The 20543-nt window shown below is 44.3% G+C and overlaps 1 protein-coding gene across 4 annotated transcripts in view; it reads right to left on the minus strand.

The window, feature by feature from the left end:
- Positions 1-20543, minus strand: part of MGLL (monoglyceride lipase) — an 84994-nt gene that overhangs the window by 8955 nt on the left and 55496 nt on the right. For all 4 annotated transcript variants that reach the window (XM_077821161.1, XM_077821162.1, XM_077821160.1 and 1 more), the window contains exons 4-6: positions 14582-14718; positions 12411-12521; positions 5911-6000 (exon numbers count right to left, since the gene is read on the minus strand). In XM_077821161.1, the coding sequence (XP_077677287.1) occupies positions 5911-6000; positions 12411-12521; positions 14582-14718 (338 nt within the window). The remainder of the gene's footprint in view (positions 1-5910; positions 6001-12410; positions 12522-14581; positions 14719-20543) is intronic.

The raw sequence follows: 20543 nt of genomic DNA on the forward strand, positions 1-20543 counted from the left end.
AGATTATTTTAGCAGGGTGATTGCTTTTCCTTTCCTTCCCCTAGCTGAGATCTCACAAAATGAACAGTCTAAGGCTATGTCTACACCCAACTTTTGTCAGTAAAACTTTTGTCAAGTAGGGGTGTGAAAAAATACCTCCCAAGTTTTACTGATGAAAAGCACTGGAGTGGACAGTGCTTTGTTGGTGGGAGACCCTCTCCTGCTTACAAAGCTACTGCCACTCATTGGAGGGTGGTTTTATTTTGCTGGCAGGAGAGTGGCTACACGGGAGACCTTACAGCGGCACAGCTGCAACAGCACAGTAAGGTACACGGTGCAGACCTAGCCTAAGAAGAACCCTCATCCTCTGCTGTGCTGATGGTCTGGAGAGTGATTACAGATTTGCCCAGAGAGAGAAGTCTTACCCGGAGCCCTGAAGCTCACCAAACTTGGGCTCTGGTTGACCATTGCAAGGAGCAGGCTTCACAGGAATGGTCCTGCCACTGAGACATCCATGCTGCAGGGCTTGGAGAGCTCAGCCCCAGGAACTGACAAGAGTGACCCACATTACAACTGTCCTGATGGATTATAGGAAACGAGAGCAAATCTGTCAGACTGCTGGGTCCCTGCCCATTTACTTGGGAATGTTGTCCCTGGCTGGCACAGAGGTGAGCCTCTGATTGGACTAATTAACAGCGCCAGCGTCCATGTGACTTCACTGGTAGTATGGGATCCTCTCCCTGACAGTGCTGGTGCAGTTTGGCTTCTCCTCTGGAATCACTTAAACTTCTTTCAAACAGCATACTCTGCTGGAGACAGCAAAGGGTCTCTTTTAGAGCCCCCCACAGGACTAACCTTTTAATTCGGCTCCTGCTATTATGGCCATGGATCCTGCAAGACCCATAGGATTCTAGTCCTGCTGCAGGGCTCTACACTTGTCCTGCGCAGGTCCATAATCCCCATGACTGGAAACTCAAGTTATGAATGTGTTGGAGTGGACCCCCAAGTGAGGGGCAGTTACTAGAGGAGAGACAAATGCAGTATAGCTCCCCTCATCCTGATGACACACCCACCCTGAGGGTCTGAGACCTAGCCCCTGGGAAATGCTTGGAAGAGCCCACTGTGGAGGTGAAATGCTGGCTGAGACTGAGCTGTCAAGGCCTGATCTGAGGAGGCGGTAAGCATCCTCGACTCCCAGAGAAGTCAATAGGAGCTGAGCATGCTGAGCACCTCCCAACATCTGGCCCTCAGTCAGTATCCACATAGACTCTTCAGTGCCTGGAAGTCTTCTCTAGAACAGCTCTGAGGTTGCACCGTGGTTGCTGTAGGTACCTCCAACCTCCTCTGCATTCCCTACAGGCAGGCAGCCTTTTTCAGTGGGACCCTACTCTCGTGAGATACAACCCTGCTCGTTTTAAATATCTGTCCTGTTCCGTAAACTGTCTCAATCCCAAGAGGCTGCCTTTCATGAGAATGAACCGCCCTTCCTGTGAACCGGCTCATGGAAAAAGTTACACTTTGGCTTCTGGAACACCCAGTTCATCTAATTTTGTCAACTCTCACTTTAGCAGCTGGTAACCTGACATTTTCACCCAAACCCATTAACTTTTCCTCTGCAATTTAAACAAAAGCACAGGGTTCCTCTGGCTACTTAGCAACTGGCTTCAGCCTAATCTGGGAGTTATTTGCTGGGAGTTGTGTCACAGCACTGCACTAAGGCAACACAGCTTTGAGGGGTTTTTGTTTTTTTACTGAAAGCAACAGATGAAGGATTCCAGGAAAAAAATCAAGAGGGGTGGGTGGCTGGATTGACAGACGTTGCCTTCCCATGGAGTAAAATAATGTAGATTAATTCATATGAGTTGCCCCCTTCCCCGCCCCCGTGTAGTGCCATAAATGCCAAGAGATGGCCTAATGGGTTTCTTTCTTCTTTTTCTCCCCCCCACCCCCCCAAAAACAACAAAGAATTTTTAGCTACTGAACAGCAGACAAATCTTTTGTGTAGATGGCGGGTGGGGGGATCTTTGAGAATGATCGACATTGTGAGAAGGATAAAAACAGCTAATGGAACAACAGTCCTTCTCAGAAAGTTAATGATCTGTGCATGGGGCAAACACATGGCACAGGGCATGTCTTGGTGAAAGGAGGAGGAAAAAGGGAGAAGGCTTTCTCTTGAGCCTTCAAGAGAAGGTAGAGAAAAGAGGAAACCCTTCCACTGTGCAGCAGGGCAGCTCGTAATGGGGCAGGAGATGAGGATTAAAGAAATGTTCTCTAGAACGCTGGGGATGCTGAGGATTAGTTGTAGGGAGGGATAAGAGAAACTGGGGTCACCTTCCAGGCTCTGCATCACTCTGTCCACCTCAATCTCTGCTCTTGTTTCTTAACACTCCCCGCTTGCCCACCTTCGCTCTGCCAGCGAATCCTGTCTCATCTCTTCCTTTGTGCCTTCTCCTACTCTCATGTCTGCGCTCTCTGTCTGTTTTGGAAACCCTGGGTCACCTCTGCTTCCTTCCTCTGTTTCCTGTTCTTCCTTCGTTCTTAGTTACAGCTAGCGGGGCCCCACTTTCCAGGATCGATACCTTGGACAGTGTCTGCATGGTGGGTCTGGTCTCAATACTTGGATCCGGTTCAGTCCATTACTCCTTTCCAGCCCTGGCTCGGGCTGGGGTCTGTGGGATCCATCACAGCTGCCAACTATTTTTTTTTTTTAAAAGAGTCTCTTTAAGACAAAACCATCCACCAGGTCTCCTGGCGCATTTGGTGTCGCCCACCTGTTTAGACTGTCAGCTCTGCTTCTGGGCAGGGGCTGCATCTTTCCATTCCCTCTTGCACAGCACTAAGCATGCTGCCAGGCAGTTATGGCCTGTTCCAACATGCACTGAAGTGGGGATCTTTCCACTGATTTCAATGGGAGCTCGATCAGGCCTTTAACAAATACCGATGAGGACGTTAGATTCTGGGTTACCTCTCACTCCACTTGTTTCCTTGTACTTGATAAGGAACTAGATCTACCAAATGTCTCCACTCCACCATGTACATTTCAATCCCTACATCAGAAGGCCAAGCCTCCTGTGAAGACGAACAAGTGAGGGAATTCTTGGAGGACTGCCCAAAGATATTTATAGAAAACAGAAAGTTGGTCTGATGGATGATTAAATTCAACATGTAATTAATGGATGTTTCCAGCACAGTGTGTGCTCAGAAGCTGCAAGGCTTGACTCTAGGGCTTCATCTACACTGCCCTGCAGTTTGGACTTCAGGAATGTCCATAGTAGTGCCCACTAATGTGCTGGGAAATAGGGTGTTTGCCTTGTTGTGAAAACAACGGTTTTGTAGACAAGTCCTAATCAGGCGGACCGATGATCTGATCCAGTGCTGCAGAGGCAGGATATTGGACAAAATGGGCCAATGATCTAATCCAGTAATTAGATGGACCAATCTCATATGATAGGTCTTACCTCCCAATGATGGACACAGCACAGAACAGGAAGTGGCAACAGGAGAAGCTAAAACTAAGAGGACGAGCATGAAGCTAGAGATGCCTTTGTCAATCCCAGCAGTGAGCCTCACAGTGAAGGCCAGCATGAGTAAGTAGCAGGAAGAAAGAAAACACAATTATTCTTATGGTGGACTGTACCCTCAGGGTTACCATGGACACTTCTGAATGTCACCCTTGCAGCCGCCACTGAAATACCTAGGTAAAAGTGTGGGAGACCGTAAATAAATTTCTGAAGCTGGTCTGTCCTTAGATCAGAGTTCACACCCTGTAACAATATTTAGCATGTTCTTAGCACCTTCCATCTGAGGACATACCCCTTCAAGGTAGGTATTTTTACAACCATTTAACAGATGGATAAACTTTCGCACAGTGAGTTTAAGTGGTCACATAACAAGTCAGTGGCAGAACCAGGCAGGGAAACCCAGGAGGCCCTGCTGTAACAGCTATGGCACGGTCTCCTAATATATAGGCTGTGGCTTTGATAGACCTTTTACTTTATAAACCTGGTATCACTTATCCTTTAGAACCCAGGAATATAATTCTTCCTTCATACGATTTTATTGTACCTTTTCTCAATTCTTTGTGTAAGCGACAACAGAGTAATTGGTAACACCTTCCGTATGATGGAACACAAGCGAGTAGGATGGTGTTCCTATAACAATGGAAACTGACCGTATTTATTTATCTGTGTATGTTTTGTACATCTTTTGTTATGATAAGGCTTACCAAAATATCTGAGGACATATACATTACAAAGTGGATGTATACGAATGCTTTCTATGTTGGTTTTTACACTGAGTCCAGTATCATGGAATCGCAGTATTTGCCCTGTCTAATTCTCTCTTCTCTAGCTGAAAAATCTCAAAGGGCTTTTCAATTTTGATGTTTTTAACCCAGTGAAGTATAAGCCCCTTTTACAGACAAGGAAACTGAGGCACAGAAAGAAGTCGTCACTTGCCCAGAAAATCTGTGTCAGAGCCAGGTACAGAACCTACGCACCCATGTGGTTTATCCACAAGACCAGTCTTCCTTCCAATTTACCTACAGGGCAATTTGGCAAGTTGAATGTGCAAACAAAAGTTAAGTGTATTGTACTTCTCTGTGTATCAACAGCCTGCTTGCTCCTTATCTAGTCAGCCTGCATTCTGATGTCAGCATGGACTGGGACCCGCCTAACCGCCCACAGCCGGGGAATTCATTAGCATCTATTTAAAATAAGAATCCAGCTTATCTAGCCAGTCAGAGACACTGAAAAATTACAGCACATCTTGGGGGCATGTGGGCTGCCACAGAAGTAAGCATTCACTACACTTACAAAGCGCCCCTGCTTTTTAGAGACCCTTGGGTGCTATCTTCTGTCATTCCAGTTGATCTTAGAAATGAACTAAAATCCTGATTTGTGATCCCTTCCCAGACACAGCTGTTTCATTCAATTTTTTTTTTCCTCCCCAGCACTGTAAATACAAACCTAAGCCTCCATGTGGCTGTTTTCTACTGAAAGGAGTGGGAGCCTTTTTAGTGGTGCTGCTGCAGCAGCAGCTGACAAGACATCTGGTTTTACCAGTACTGCCGAACCAGGCTGTCTGTAAGCAGGAGGAGGGGTGTTGCTTTTTCACACAGCAGCCTTGTCCCACAAGCCTTGTCTAGACTGGCAAAAATGGGGGCCTACAATTCACAATGGTAGAAGCTCTAATTAGTTGCATCGGATGCATCTAATGTATCCGAGGAAGTGAGCTGTAGCTCATGAAAGCTTATGCTCTAATAAATTGGTTTGTCTCTAAGGTGCCACAAGTCCTCCTTTTCTTTTTGCGAATACAGCCTAACACGGCTGCTAGTCTGAAACCTGTAGTTAGCTACAGTGGTTAAATGATGGGGCAGGGACCATCTTTGTACAGCACCTAGCACCATGGGGTCCTGCTCTATGACAGGAGTTCCTAGCCCCTATCTCAGTACAATACATATAATAGTAAGTGTAGATGAGACTCAAGTGTCTTTGCTACTGTATTTATGTGAAAAGCAGATTAAGAGAAACGTGGTCCTCAAAGTATCTGAGCCCTGTCTAAACTACAGCTTCTATCACTGCTGCCCCAGTGGAGCTGCACTTGGTGGTGAATCATGGGTCCCATTTTTTTGTTGTTGTTGTTGCCAATGTGACCATCACACAGCCCAGATCTTAGATCTCCTGCCCATAACTGGACATGGATGCAGAGTGCACTGAACTAGTGACTGAATGGTTCCAGACTGGACTAGTCAGCTTATGAGCCAAATTTTCTGTTGATGTAAATGGGCACAGATATTGGCTGTAAAGGCACTTCACCCCTTTCCACTAGCAGAGAATTTGGCTCAAAATGTTCAGCCCCATTACAGAGGGCCAGCAGTGGGGCTATGTACCACTGTTCCAATGACTTAAAAAATGATATTAACATCCTCACCTCCTTTTTGTTCCGGGAAACCACATTTGGGTCTATAGCTCCCAGCGTCAGGTTTGGTAGAACAAAGTTGAGCACTTTAGCTGCAAAAACCTGTGGGATATGAATGAAATAAATTAACTGGGCAGCAAGGAGAAGAAATACGTAAGCCAAAGCCTCTGCTGGCATAAATTGGCATAGCACCACTGAAGTCAACAGAGTGTCCCGATTTGACACCAGCTAAGGATCTGGCCCTATATTACCAAACTGTCATGAAACCAAAGAATTTGGATATCCACCGGCATCAATTACAAGAATGGGCACAATACTATGAAATATTCACAACCACCCTGACATTACACTCTGCATTTCTTCCCCTTGCAGATGAGAGATCAAGTCAATGTGGGAAAGGCCTGGCTTAAGCAGCCTGCTAAGGGTCATTGTTTTATGGAGCTGGCAGCATCGCCGTTGCTGCTGCCCCTTCCTACCATCACTCAGTTCTGATCTCAGGCTGCAGCACTTAAGTGATATTTTGTGCAATTTACAGTACTTGCCGAGGCTGGACTCTCTTTGCTAAGCACATTCTCCAGGGAGTCTGCAAATAAACAACAGTAAAATGTGTCTGCATTGACTAAGGAAATCTATTGCTCGCTTGTCTCCTGGGAATCAAACACAAAAGCATTCAGCAGCCTGAGTGTGAAAGCACTAGCATGAGAAAGAACATCCTTTATTTCAGTAACATTCCCCAATCCCTCCAATGCAAGATTCTTCTCTGATAACTGTCTTCTAATTCAGTGGTCACCGCTTAGAAAAGATGACAATGTGTAATTGGCCTTTGTACTGTCCTACTGCATCCACAGATACTACCTGCAAGATTAATTTGTAATCTGCATACTCCGCTTGTGTTTGAAAGCACAGACTGTAAACCATTACGTAGGATTATCTGATGCTCTTGTATCAAAGATACTATCCAAAGGAAAATTACCAGGATGCAATTAGAGTTCTCCGAGAGTAGCAAGGAGTGAAGGCTCATAGTAAATGTCAAGGAAACCCCATTCCTAGGGGGATATGTAAAATCATGTAACTTTCACCTTGTACACTGATACCCCATTGGTACTCCAACCCCATGAGCCAAATTCATTTCCACTGAGGTCAATGAAGTTGCACCAGGAATGAATTTGTCACCATGGGTATAAATACAAGCTTATAACTTCAGGTAAGATTCCTATCTAGGGATGGAGCAAATTTTCTCTGGCCTTCTTTAATTTAAGACACACTGTTGTTATCTGCTCTCTCTCTCTCCGCGTGTGTGTGTCCTTATTTATACCCTCATGATGGGAGTCTTGCAAAGAGAGAGTAAATCTGAATTTTCCCACATGCGAGCACATACTACTCTAATGAGGCTCACTTTTTGTTGTCGTGGCTCCACACACCTGTGGTTACCTAACCTTTAGAACATAAGAATGGCCATACTGGGTCAGACCAAAGGTCCATCTAGCCCAGTATCCTGTCTTCCAACAGTGGCCAATGCCAGGTGCCCCAGAGGGAATGAACAGAACTGGTAATCACCAAGTGATCCATCCCCTGTCGCCCATTCCCAGCTTCTGGCAAACAGAGGCTAGGGACATCATACTTGTCCATCCTGGCTAATAGCCATTGATGGACCTATCCTCCATGAATGTATCTAGTTCTTCTTTGAACCCTGTTATAGTCTTGGTCTTCACAACATCCTCTGGCAAGGAGTTCCACAGGTTGACTGTGCGTTTTGTGTGGAAAAAATACTTCCTTTTGTTTGTTTTAAACCTGCTGCCTATTAATTTCATTTGGTGGCCCCTAGATCTTGTGTTATGAGAAGGAGTAAATAGCACTTCCTTATTTACTTTCTCCACACCAGTCATGATTTTATAGACCTCTGTCATATCCCCCCTTAGTCGTCTCCCTTCCAAGCTGAAAAGTCCCAGTCCTATTAATCTCTCCTCATACGGCAGCTGTTCCATACCCCTTAATCATTTTTGTTGCCCTTTTCTGAACTTTTTCCAATTCCAATATATCTTTTTTGAGACAGGGCAACCACATCTGCATGTAGTATTCAAGATGTGGGCATACCATGGATTTATATAGAAGCAATGTGACATTTTCTGTCTTATTATCTATCCCTTTCTTAATGATTCCCAACATTCTGTTTGCTTTTTTGACTGCTACTGCACATTGAGTGGATGTTTTCAGAGAACTATCCACAATGACTCCAAGATCTCTTTCTTGAGTGGTAACAGCTAATTTAGACCCCATCATTTTATATGTATAGTTGGGATTATGTTTTCCAATTTGCATTTATCAACATTGAATTTCATCTGCCATTTTGTTGCCCAGTCACCCAGTTTTGAGATCCTTTGTAGCTCTTTGCAGTCTGCCTGGGACTTCACTATCTTGAGTAGTTTTGTATCATCTGCAAATCCCCTTTTTCCAGATCATTTATGAATATGTTAAATAGGACTGGGCCCAGTACAGACCCCTGGGGCATACCACCATTTACCTTTCTCCATTCTGAAAACTGACCATTTATTCCTACCCTTTGTTTCCTATCTTTTAACCAGTTACCAATCCATGAGAGAACCTTCCCTCTAGTCCCATGACTGCTTACTTTGCTTTAGAGCCTTTGGTGAAGGACCTTGTCAAAGGCTTTCTGAAAATCTAAATACACTATATCCACGGGATCCCCCTTGTCCACATGCTTGTTGACCCACTCAAAGAATTCTAGTAGATTGGTGAGGCATGATTTCCCTTTACAAAAACCATGTTCAACCAGTTTGCCTGGTACTGAAGTCAGGCTTACCGGCCTGTAATTGCCGGGGTCACCTCTGGAGCCCTTTTTAAAAATTGGTGTCACATTAGCTATCCTCCAGTTATTTGGTACAGAAGATGATTTACATGATAGGTTACAGACTACAGTTAGTAGTCCTGCAATTTCACATTTGAGTTCCTTCAGAATTCTTGGGTGAATACCATCTGGTTCTGATGACTTATTACTGTGTAGTTTATCAATTTGTTCCAAAACTTCCTCTAATGACACCTCAATCTGGGACAGTTCCTCAGATTTGTCACCTAAAAAGAATGACCTAGGTTTGAGAATCTCCCTCACATCCTCAACCGTGAAGACCAATGCAAAGAATTCATTTAGTTTCTCTGCAATGGCCTTATCATCCTTGAGTGCTCCTTTAGCATCTCGATCGTCCGGTGGCCCCACTCGTTGTTTAGCAGGCTTCCTGCTTCTGGTTTACTTAAAAATGTTTTTGCTATTACTTTTTGAGTCTTTGGTTAGCTGTTCTTCAAATTATTTTTTGGCCTTCCTAATTATATTTTTACACTTCATTTGCCAGAGTTTATGCTCCTTTCTATTTTCCTCACTAGGATTTAATTTCCACGTTTTAAAGAATGCTTTTTTGCCTCTCACTGCTTCTTTTACTTTGTTTAGCCATGGTGGCTCTTTTTTGGTTCTCTTACTATGTTTTTTAATTTGAGGTATACATTTAAGTTGAGCCTCTATTATGGTGTCTTTAAAAAGTTTCCATGAAACTTGCAGGGATTTTACTTTTGGTGCTATGACCTTTTAATTTCTGTTCAACTAACTTCCTCATTTTTTGTAGTTCCCCTTTCTGAAATTAAATGCTATGGTGTTGGGCCGCTGTTGTGTTTTCCTCACCACAGGGATGTTAAATTTTATTATATTATGGTTACTATTACGAAGCGGTCCAGCTATATTCACCTTTTGGACCTGATCCTGTGCTCCACTTAGGACTAAAACAAGAATCGCCTCTCCTCTTGTGGGTTCCAGGACTAGATGCTCCAAGAGACAGTCATTTAAGGTGTCAAGAAACTTTATCTCTGCATCCCGTCTTGAAGTTGGCACATGCTTTGGACATGTTCTCAAAGCTTTCACTCATTTCTCGCCAAGTTGAGTCAATAGCAACAAACCAGTACCAAAACAGAGGGCCTGGTTCTGATCTCCCGTACCTCCAGTTTTACACAGGTGCAGTTCACTGACTTCAGTGGAGTTACTCCTCATTTATAACTGCATGAGAGAAGAATCAGGCTGTGTGTGTATGTATGTTTGTGCGTGCACACACACCCATCCTCTGTGTGTGCATATATACAAATATTACTTATGCACAGATATAACTAATCTTATGGTCAAAATGACTGACTGCCAGTGATAAGGAGGTATTTGGACACCGTACTCATAAGGAATTTCAGAGATATGTGAAAAGCCACATTACCCTTGTAAATTTAGTGTAGGGGACATCAGTCAATACCGCTTATAGCTCAATGATTCTAAGAGCCAAGGTCACTGCCACTGGAAAAATAATCTTTCGTGTTATAAACCAGAGCTTCCAGGGTCAAAAGGTTCCAATGTGGCATCATTGATTTTGTGAGGGCCATGGTGATGGTCTATAACACAATGGGCTTTTAATTAAAAATACTGTGGTGTTAAACACCCTAGCTACATTTGATAGCTGAAGATTTTATCTCCTAACCGGTTTGAAGCAGCAGCTGATGCAATATGGATTATTTAGGGAGTGGTTAGCAGGCCAGACTCAATAAAACGGAGAAGACCGTAATCAGGCAGTTTTGGTCTGGGGCAAAAGAGAAGTGAACAGTACATCCATTCAGGTTTGGCAAACCATTCAATCTTACCCTTGTCCACCCCAGTCTGTAAGAGAGAGATCCCAGATTGAGATGGAAAAACGTCTGAGGGCTTGCTACACACCAGTCTGTATGGGTTTTTAACTAGAAGAGTGATTTAAAACTGATTTTGTTAACCTAGTGCAAAAGGCTTTGTGGGAATGCCTAAACCAATATATACTGGTCTTATATTGAGCCATCTTAAATTGATTGAGGAACAGGTTTAAGCTAAACTGAAATAAAACACTCTTAAACCAAAATAAGAGTGTCTACACAGGGTTTTACCTCAGTTCAACTAAATCATTTTAAAAACAGATTTAGTTGAAGTTAAGCAAACCAGTGCAATTTTAGTATGTGAAAATAAGACCTGAGTGATCAGAGAAGTTGTAACAAGAAGTTTATTGGGACCAGCTGACATCCAGCCACAAAGAAAAGTAAATGGACCTGGTCAGTAAAGGCCAAGTGGAATGGAGAATGGTAACAAAGGTCAGACAAATTAGAGATTGGAAAAATCTCATTGGGTCCCATCTAATCCTCTCCTGGGAGGCCAGTGCAGGATTGTTTCTTACAGAACATTTTTTAGGGATTTATTCCATCTAGTTGTAAATGTTTCAAGCAATGCAACCTTTACCAGTTCCCTTCAGACACAAACAGATTCCAGGGCTTACTAGGGACATGCTTTCTATTATTCATCTTATATTTTTCTTTTCCTACTTCTATACGATTCCCCCTGGTTCCATCTCCTCGTGCCACCAGAAATAATCCCTTGCCATCCTGCACATAATTGACAACACAGGGCCAATTTCTGGCTGCTCTTACTTAGGTGAGCAAGAAGGGAGGAAAGTGCATTTGTGCAATGAGTAGCCGGGTGCTTTCATCCTCTGTGGGAGGGAGTCACAGGGCACGGGGAGAACACAGGCTGCATTTTTAAAATGCATGGTGGCTGCCACTCCTGCATATGCTCCCCCATGCACCCCTTGAGCTGTTCTGCCTGACTCTGTCCTTCACAGCCAGAATGCCTCCAGGTGCTACCCCAGGTGCAGTACTGTTCTGTACACCTCTTCTAACATGCCTGTGGCTGGTTAAGCTCTGTTCTATGGCAGCAACGACTGCGGAATCTGGGCCTCTCTTATGTTCCGTCTGATCATCATTTACCCAGGCCATGCCAAACTCTTCTTGCCACAAGAGGATGAGCGTGATGGCCCTTGCTCCGTCACCAGGGAGCAGGTTCGGGCATGACAAGTAAAACAACTGCTCAAGGGGGCTATACGCCACTGTTAAAGCTACTGACTTTCAGCCCTTCCTGAGGAGAAGAGCAGACAAATTACCTGATTGTTTTTCTTTGTTTCCATCTAAAGCATTAGAGTCTTACTGTGCAAGGTGCTGTGTGCCCTATGGGGAGCCCTCCTTTCTCACTGACTTCATTGGGTGCTGAGGGTACACAGTGCCTTGCAGGTTTGGGCCTCCAGTCATTTGCCTCTGCATGCTCTGTTCTCATCACAGACTCTTCTCCCGCTCCAGCGCAGGAAGAATTTAATCATCTAGATTTTTTAATCCCTCTTCCCTTTTCTGATTTGACTAATAAAAAAAACAAACTTCCTGAACCAGAGGCCACAGTAAATTCTCCTTTTTGAATAAACAGCATTTGCTTAGAAACAGGGGCTGAAAGTGATGGCCGGATCCCACGTGATGCAGAGAATGGGGATCTAGGTAGGACACCTGCAGTTAGAGACAGGATTTCTTTCATAGTTGCTTCTTTAAAATGATCTGATCACAAGAAGAACAATGTGGTCCCTCTCTTTCCTGGTGTGTGTGTGTGTGTTTTTTACATCCATTGCTATTACCTTGATAGGCGTCGCTACCTCTGGGCTTGCTACAACTAAAGGAGAAATTAACACCAGGCCTGAAAATTCGTGTGGTCTCTCGCAGGCAGTTAAGATGGAGATGGCTCCTCCCTGCAATAGAAAAGTGAAAGGCAGCCTGAGCACAAATACAGATGATCATTCTTTACTTTTTGTACAGCATGGTCGTGTGCTGGGCACTTTACTGGCAGGTACAAAACAAAGTTCTCTGCTCCAGGGAGCTGGCTAGATGCTTTGTGCAAGCAAAAGATGGAGTACCTAGAAGCAAAGGGATAGATTTGTTGCGGGGTTTTTTTGGGGTGGGATGGCTGGCTTTTGGAGGGTGGAGTAGGATTTTGTGATCTAGGCTTCAGTACTGCAAACCCTTATGCACGTGCTTAACTATATGCACATGAGTCCCATGAATTTAACTGGATTATTCATGTGCATAAAGTGTTTGCAGGTTCAGGGCTTGAACAAGCCTCTGTTGGGAGGACTAAAAATTAAAGGTCTCTTGGAAGTAATATAAATTTCCCGTGAGACCTGAAGGAGGAGAAGGTGGGGACTTGATGGAGTGGATCAGAGAGGTGGATGCATGACAGAAAGCGTGGAGATGAGCGGGAATGGGACACAACGGTAGTGGAAAAGCAGGCAGTAGTTTGTACCCAGTATTTCCGAGTTATACTGATATCTATAGGTAACAAAGTATTGTCACCTGGGAATGGAAACCATAAAAGTTTGGATAATTACCATAGGTCCAAAATTATCCTCTGGCAAATGTCTCTTTCTTCATCATCCCCCTCCCCCCCGAGCAAACAGTTCACAGAACTCTACAATCAGCAACCTACTCATGGGCAGCAAGTTAAACAGAGGCACATTCCCATGTAGTTTCAAGTCAAGTGCTGGCAGAAACTCTGTGAGAATTGTAGGAATTGGGGTGCTTGGCTCGCTTGCTCAGTAAAGATCACAGAGGATTAGTTGTGAAGGAAAATGCTTGGCGAACTTACATGCTGCTGAAGAACCACTGGCTTGTTTAAATGGAACAGCAGCAAAAAGAATCTCAATGACCTTATTTGGCTTGGTACTTGGAAATTAGCTTCTTGTTACACAGGCTTAGAGCACAGTGAACTCTTAAAAGCATGCCATGCACTTTAGATCAAAATTCTTGTTTATCGGAACATGGGGTTAAATCCTGAAGTGCTTATTCATATTTTGTACGCAGGGACAATGACCGTGACACCAATAGGAATATTGCCTAACTGAATCCACGGGATTTGGCCTGTGCTGTCAGAATTACACTTAAAATCTGCTCACAAAACCAATCCTCCTTTTAGTTTTTCATCCCTAATCCCTGAAACACTGTCCAGTACAGTTGTGTAACTGAATGAGACTACAGTGTGTCGCCATATTTTATTCCCAATCCACTCACAAGGCCAGAGTGTGTAACCTCCTGGTTACCGGTTCAAATACAAGCCTGGTTGTTGGTGAATGAAAGAAGTTACCATCTGCCAGTTGTTCAGTGCCCCAACTCAGTCGGGTTCCTAGTGGGTTGGTAGGGATGCGCATCACTAATTAGCCCATTGTTGCAAATGGCACTAGCATCCTGATCTCAGCAGAAAGGCCAAGGACTGAATGGGTCACAGAGACTGAAGTCCCCGCTAGGGGTGAGGCAGTGGAGGGGAAGCTTTTACAGTAGAACCTCAGTGTTACGAACGCCTCGGGAACAGAGGTAGTTCGTAACTCTGAAATATTTGTAACGCTGAACAAAATGTTTGGGTTGTTTTTTCAAAAGTTTACAACTAAACATTGACTTAATACAGCTTTGAAACTTTACTCTGCGGAAGAAAAATGCTGCTTTTAACCCTCTTAATTTAAATGAAACAAGCACAGAAACAAACTTTCCCTTTATTTTTAAAATTATTTATGTTTAACACAGTTGTGTACTTGGCTTTTTTTGTCTCCGCTGCAGCCTGATTGCATATTTCTGGTTCCAAATGAGGTGTGTCGATGACCCGTAATTTCGTAACTCTGGTTTTCATAACTCTGAGGTTCTACTGTTTGTTACTTTGCATTTCTTATAGTAGGTTGTGTGATTCCCATCCCCCAGAATGGGATCCATAATGCTGTGGCAGATGTAATGATGACTATTAAGGTGTACGGTATAGCGTGCTTACCATGGAATGCCCCAGAATGAAAACGGGGAGGTCTGGGTGATCCTTCTTCATGAGGTCAATGTGCTGCAAGCTGTCTCTGATGAAAACATGGAAATCTGACACGACCATGCGGTCACCTTCACTCTGCCCATGGCCAACTGTATGGGGGAAAAGGAAAACATTGCTTCTACATCACACAGAACAATATTAACCTTTTACATGGCACCTAGATAGTCCAGGTATGGGTGCATCAGAAATGCAATAGACCAGTAAGTAAGTCAGCAATGTTCTAGTTCCCACATACACGGCTTATTGCATAAATCGGGTCCCACCCAGCTTCCTTCCCCAATACCTCATAATGGATAACTTCAGTGTCCTGTAGAAATACGCAGTACAATACACAGGACAGCAAAGCAAGCTTGTGGCTGCCTAGGTCTTGTCTAAGAGGATTGTTAATTTTTCACATACGTATCGGCTCCCCATCATTAGAGACAGGCCTGACTAACAGAGTTCAGATCTAGTCTCTGACTACTCTCAAGTTCAGGGACTGTTCCGTTCTGGGGGTTTGGATTGGCCTATTATAGAGACAGAAGGCAGATCCCAAGTTCAGCGTTGGATCCTGATCCAAAGTTCCCCAGAATTTGTGGACGCTAAGATGCAGGCACTCAGATGCCATGTTGAGGGGTGCGGTGTATATAGACATAGAGAGACAGATAATTTTAGATATTGGATTAGACCAGTGGCTCTCAAACTTCATTGCCCTGCAGCCCACTTCTAACAACAAAAATTACTACATGACCCCAGTACCCTGTGTGACTCTAGATTCTAGAGTCTAGAATCAGGGCTGGCATTAGGGGGTGGTCAGCAGGTCAATTGCCTGGGGCCACATACAGCAAGGGGCCACACAAAGTTGATTGGGCTTCGGCTTCAGCCCCTGGCGGCACGGAGTCTAATGCTGGCCCTGGAGGCCCCATTAAGACGAACTTGTGACCCACTTCGCGGTCGAGACCCACAGTTTGAGGACCGCTGGATTAGACTATTATAGGCTAGCAGGTCTGCAAAATTCAGACTTGTGTACAAACTTTCCCACATTCTGGGGCTCTTGGGACTCTGGTTTTTGATTTTGCCACGTCTGTTTCAGAAACAGTTTTTATATTTGGAGAGACCTGCCTTGTCCTCTCCTTCTGCTGTTTTGGGGCAATGGGTTAGTGCGCTAGCCTTCACCGATGGAGAGCTGAGTTCAAATGCCAGCTTACTGTAGGGCCACAAGCGTGGGGAGTGTAAATAAGGCTCTCCTCCTAAACAAGTGGTAATGCAAACCCCCAGCCTCCCACCCTGACAGTCTATTTATGCTACACACAGCATTTGTCTTGTTTTTGATCAATTTTTAGTCTCCTCTGCCTTTTTTCCTCTTTGAAGTACACTAGTTACTATGGAAACAATGGTATCTTTAGTAGGGGAGGGATTAGTGACATCCATAAGCACCATACAAAGTCCATTTATTAGCATGCCAAGGTTAGAAACCTGTATCACACATTGTGGAAACAACAGTGTATATATGATGATTATCATAACCACAAACATTGTGTGATATATATATATAATGAATATAATTATTTTTTCCCAAAAAAGAGTCTTGCCATTTCTATTCAATGTAATTTAAGGAGACCTGGGGGAAACAAAAATTACTGGTTCCATGTTACAGGCTGGCCATGTCTGCCTCTGACACCTACCCTCTTTGCAGGTGTTGATCCCGCTGGGAAATACTAAGTGGGTCCTTCTGACTCAGTGATGCAGGTGTCTCTTACCTCCCCTGGATGTTAGGGAGGTGGAGAGGAGGTTCTCTAGAAAGAGAGGATCTAAGGTGTAGGCTGAGCAAGCCAGAAGGAGGAATCCTGGGAGTAGCCAAGTCTAGGGAAAAGGTGTGAGCAACACTTTATATGATCTTATTAATTTCTGTTTTTGAAATCAAATACCAGGCAGAGGGTGAGTTTGGCTTCCACACAGTGTGTGGACTGTATTTGTACAGCAGGTTGCGAAAGACACTTGCTCACATTCCATATTCTTTCCTAAAAACATTGGTTTAAAATAAATCTCATCACTAACTCTACACATGGCTTCATTTCCACAAAAGATTAAATTCTACATCTCTTCTGCATTTTAATATTTATTGGTCATGTAAAGCTGTTTTCAGTCCACTGATGTATGGAAGATACTTTGGGAGAAATATGCTAAATGCTTGCTACTGTCTCCACAAATGGTACAGTGATGTACTGTAACATGTCATTTGTAATATACTAGCATGTTGCCAACACATGGGCTGATCCTGCAAACACACTATTGATTGTAGTGCTTCTTGCCCTGGCCTCAGAGTTAGGAAAGCACTTAAGTGGGTACTTTAGCCCCACTGACTTCATTGGGATTACTAAGAGTAGAAAGCACTGTGCTTGGTGGCTTTTGCAGGCTCAGACCCTCAGAGGGTGCCCTCTTTATTCTGTGGAGTTGATTTTTTTTCTCTTATGATAGATCCTGCCATGAATAGAGTACGATCTTTTATTCGGTGTTTGGAAAGTTCCTTGCACATGGTGCATGCTCCCATGCTTAGGCCAGGTGTACATTAGACATTTTTGCCATTATAGTAATGTTGGTTTGGAGTGTGACTTATTTTTTTTAATGAGATTTCTACACTGGCAAAAGTCCTAGTGTAGATGCTGTTATGCCAGCATAAAAGTGCTTTTGTTGATTCTAATAGGACGTACATACCCCAGTGATACAAAAAGAATTCAGTGGAGCCAGAGAGCAGTTAGTGTACTCAGTTACACCTGGAGGATGGGTCAGGCCCAATTAAAGATTAGGCCGAGCTGTGGCAGAGTGGAGGAGCTTGAATTAGTCCTATCTGAGAGGAGCCATGGTCACTAATAAAGGAAGGCCTTCAGGGCAGTAGAAGGGAATCAGGAGGCTGAGGGACAGAGTAGGCCTTGAGATCCTGTCTCAAGAAGGGAGCTTTGGCAAAGGGTTGAGAGAGATACCGGGAAGCCACAGAGGTGAAGTGAGCTCTTGTGGTGAGCCTTGACAAAAGAACAAGACCCCCCAGAGAAGCAAGACTCCAGAGGTTGAATTTCAGGAGGAAAGAGAGAGGTGTACAGAGGGCCTTGGGAGAAGCAGACAGGAGCCAGTTCTCCAGGGCAAAAGCCCTGGAAGACACTGTTCAGTACAGGAGTTGCAAAGAATTCTGCAGCGTCTGGGGAGGGGTGAAGGTCTGTGAATGAGTGAGCCCAGGTAGGGGCTGGGGAAAAGGACCTAGAGACAGGCTGAGGAAGGCAGCAAGGAATCTGAAGGAGCAGATGTTAGCTGTTTGCTACAGGGTCCTTGGAGAGGAACCCAGAGGATAAGGAGGGCCTTGGTTTCCCTACCAGCTGGGAGGAAGGTGGCATGAAAGCCCTAATATAAGGGGTGTAAGGACCGGCTGGCATAAGATCACTGGACTATTGTTTTATAGGACTCTGTTACCCTGGAAGGGCTGGGACTAAAAGTCAACTGGCTGCTGGGCTGGCTGAGTCACAAGACCAAGCCAGATAGGTTGTCTGCAGGGGGCTCTATAGTAGAAGAGCCTGCAATGCCACGCCCAGCCACAAGGAGTGTGTGCCAGCCAGTGAGTCATTCTTACATTGGTATAGTTTATTTCGCTCAGGGAACTGGTATAAGCTCTACTAAGAAAAGCACTATTTTGGTATAAGCTGTGTCTATGCTCAGAGGGTCACCAGTCTAGATACATTGGTATAGCTATCCTGGCAAACCTTTTCTGGCATAGGCCTGGTCTATACTCAAAAATGAGACTGATCTAGCTATGTTGCTCAGGAGTGCGCTGAGTGCAGTCCTTCGGTCGACCTATCCCCTGGTGTAGCTGCAGTTGACAGAAGAATGATTTAATCAACCTAGCTACTGCCTCTCGGAGAGACGGATTAACCACATCAATAGACAAACCCCTTCCACTGATGCAGGAAGCGTCTATGCTACAGCAGCAGGCTACGGCACCGTACCTGTGGTGCTGTCGTGCTGTAATGTAGACGTGCCCTATGCAAACGGCAGTGAGATGTCTAGGGCTCACTGACTTTCAGAGGAAGTTAGACACCCTGCTGCCATTTGTGCCTCTGAGAATCTTCGCCTCTACAAACGGTACATGCACCTTGGTGTGCAAGGCATTTTGTTTAATGTTGCATATAAAGTCATAACAACACTTTGCACTGAAATGGTACCTTTCAATCCAAAGAAGTCTCAGCACTTCACAAACGTTAAGGAATGAACTCTCCTAACACCTCTGAGGGGAAGAGCCATGTCAGTATTTCCAGTTTTACAGATAGGGAAAGGCCTGGGGAGATTCAGTGAATTCTGCAAGCTGGCACAGTGATTTAATGGCAGGGTTAAGAATAGAACCCAGGAGTCCTGATTCCCTTCCCCCTGTTTGCACCCATGAGATGAGCATTCCCACTCTCAGATCTCATAAAACAACAGATTAGGGGGATTTCCCGCTGCAAGTGGCAGGAGTGATGCATGTGAATAAAGGGAGAACAGACTCCTGCACCCCCTCCCCCCGTTAATATATTTTTATTTTTGGCATTGATACTATTATTGTCGATCCAGCAGTGTTAATGAGAGAGTCTGTGTAGATCACACTAAGACATACTTTTTTCCCCTTCATTTTATTTTAACAGAGCAGTCACTGTACTTTTATCTTTTCCTCCCTAAGAAACCAAACCTGCTCTGAACGGTAATGAGTCCATTAAAAGTTAGAATCTCCCAACTGACAACTGCTCAGGGCAGGGAGCTGAGACCTTCTGAGCTAAATGAAAGGACGTGGCACAACCAAACATCAATACAGGAAAGACTGCTGCTATTTTTCCTTCAAATTTTACGGACTTGGGAAGAGTTTGTGAGAGAGTAAAGGGGCCAAATGCATCCCTAATAAAACCCCAATATCTGCAATGGGGTTACACAAGGGATGAATCTGGCCTAACGGTTCTAAAAAGCCAGTTTCATGAAAGTTGGTGCAGAAAAAAGCTTAGTTTCATCCTCCAGACATTTCACAGATGTAGCAAGTGATGCCTCAAAAGTGAGGAGCACAATAGTGGGTCACAGAAATGCCACAAGCTCTAAAGCCCTGTGATTCGGACAACTTGTCTTTGAGGCGAGAAATCCCAAAATACATGAGCCAGTAAGCCACCTTGCTCAGAACTTTTATCTAATGTACAGAGACAGCCATTTTAATGACAAGCCTTTCAAGACGCTCAGCTGACGGGGCTGAAAATGGAAGAGACGTCATCACCACACAAATTCTATAACACAGGCTTGATTTTCCAAATTATGCAATTGTGTGTCTAATTTGCCCACTCAACCACTACTATTGCAAATGCAAATAGCCAGAGAGACGACAATGCAATGGCTGTAACTAAATGCACAAACTCAGTGTACAGCCGCATGCATGTTGTTGTTTTTTAAATAAATCAGGCCACTATTCTTTTTTAAAATTGTTATTCCTAAAATGAGAGGGTCTAATCCTGCCTTCTTTACTCCAGCAAAAGCACCATTGCAAAACGTTGTGTGTTTTGCCTGAGTAAGGACTGAAGGAGGATTGCAAGGATTTCGCCCACTGACATTAGAAAAGGAAAATAAGCATTAGGCCATTTTATCCTCCCCCATGGCCAGAGCAGGACTGTTCCCTAACGTCTGATCAGAATATAATAACTTAGAGTCCAAACCCAGAACAGCAAGAGGAGCGGATCACAAACTCAACCATGTCTGAATGGGGCCTTGGGCACATGAGTTTCAGCCAAGAATCATAGTCATGTAATTTAAGGCCAGAAGGAACCACCAGGTCATCTACTCCGACATCCTGAATATCACAGGCTACCAGCACCCACACACTAAATCCAACAACCAGAGTCATAACTAGGCATTTTAGCGCCTGGGGTGAACAAGCATATTT

Source organism: Eretmochelys imbricata, chromosome 7, assembly GCF_965152235.1.
Source record: "Eretmochelys imbricata isolate rEreImb1 chromosome 7, rEreImb1.hap1, whole genome shotgun sequence".
In the NCBI taxonomy this organism is placed as follows: domain Eukaryota; kingdom Metazoa; phylum Chordata; order Testudines; family Cheloniidae; genus Eretmochelys; species Eretmochelys imbricata.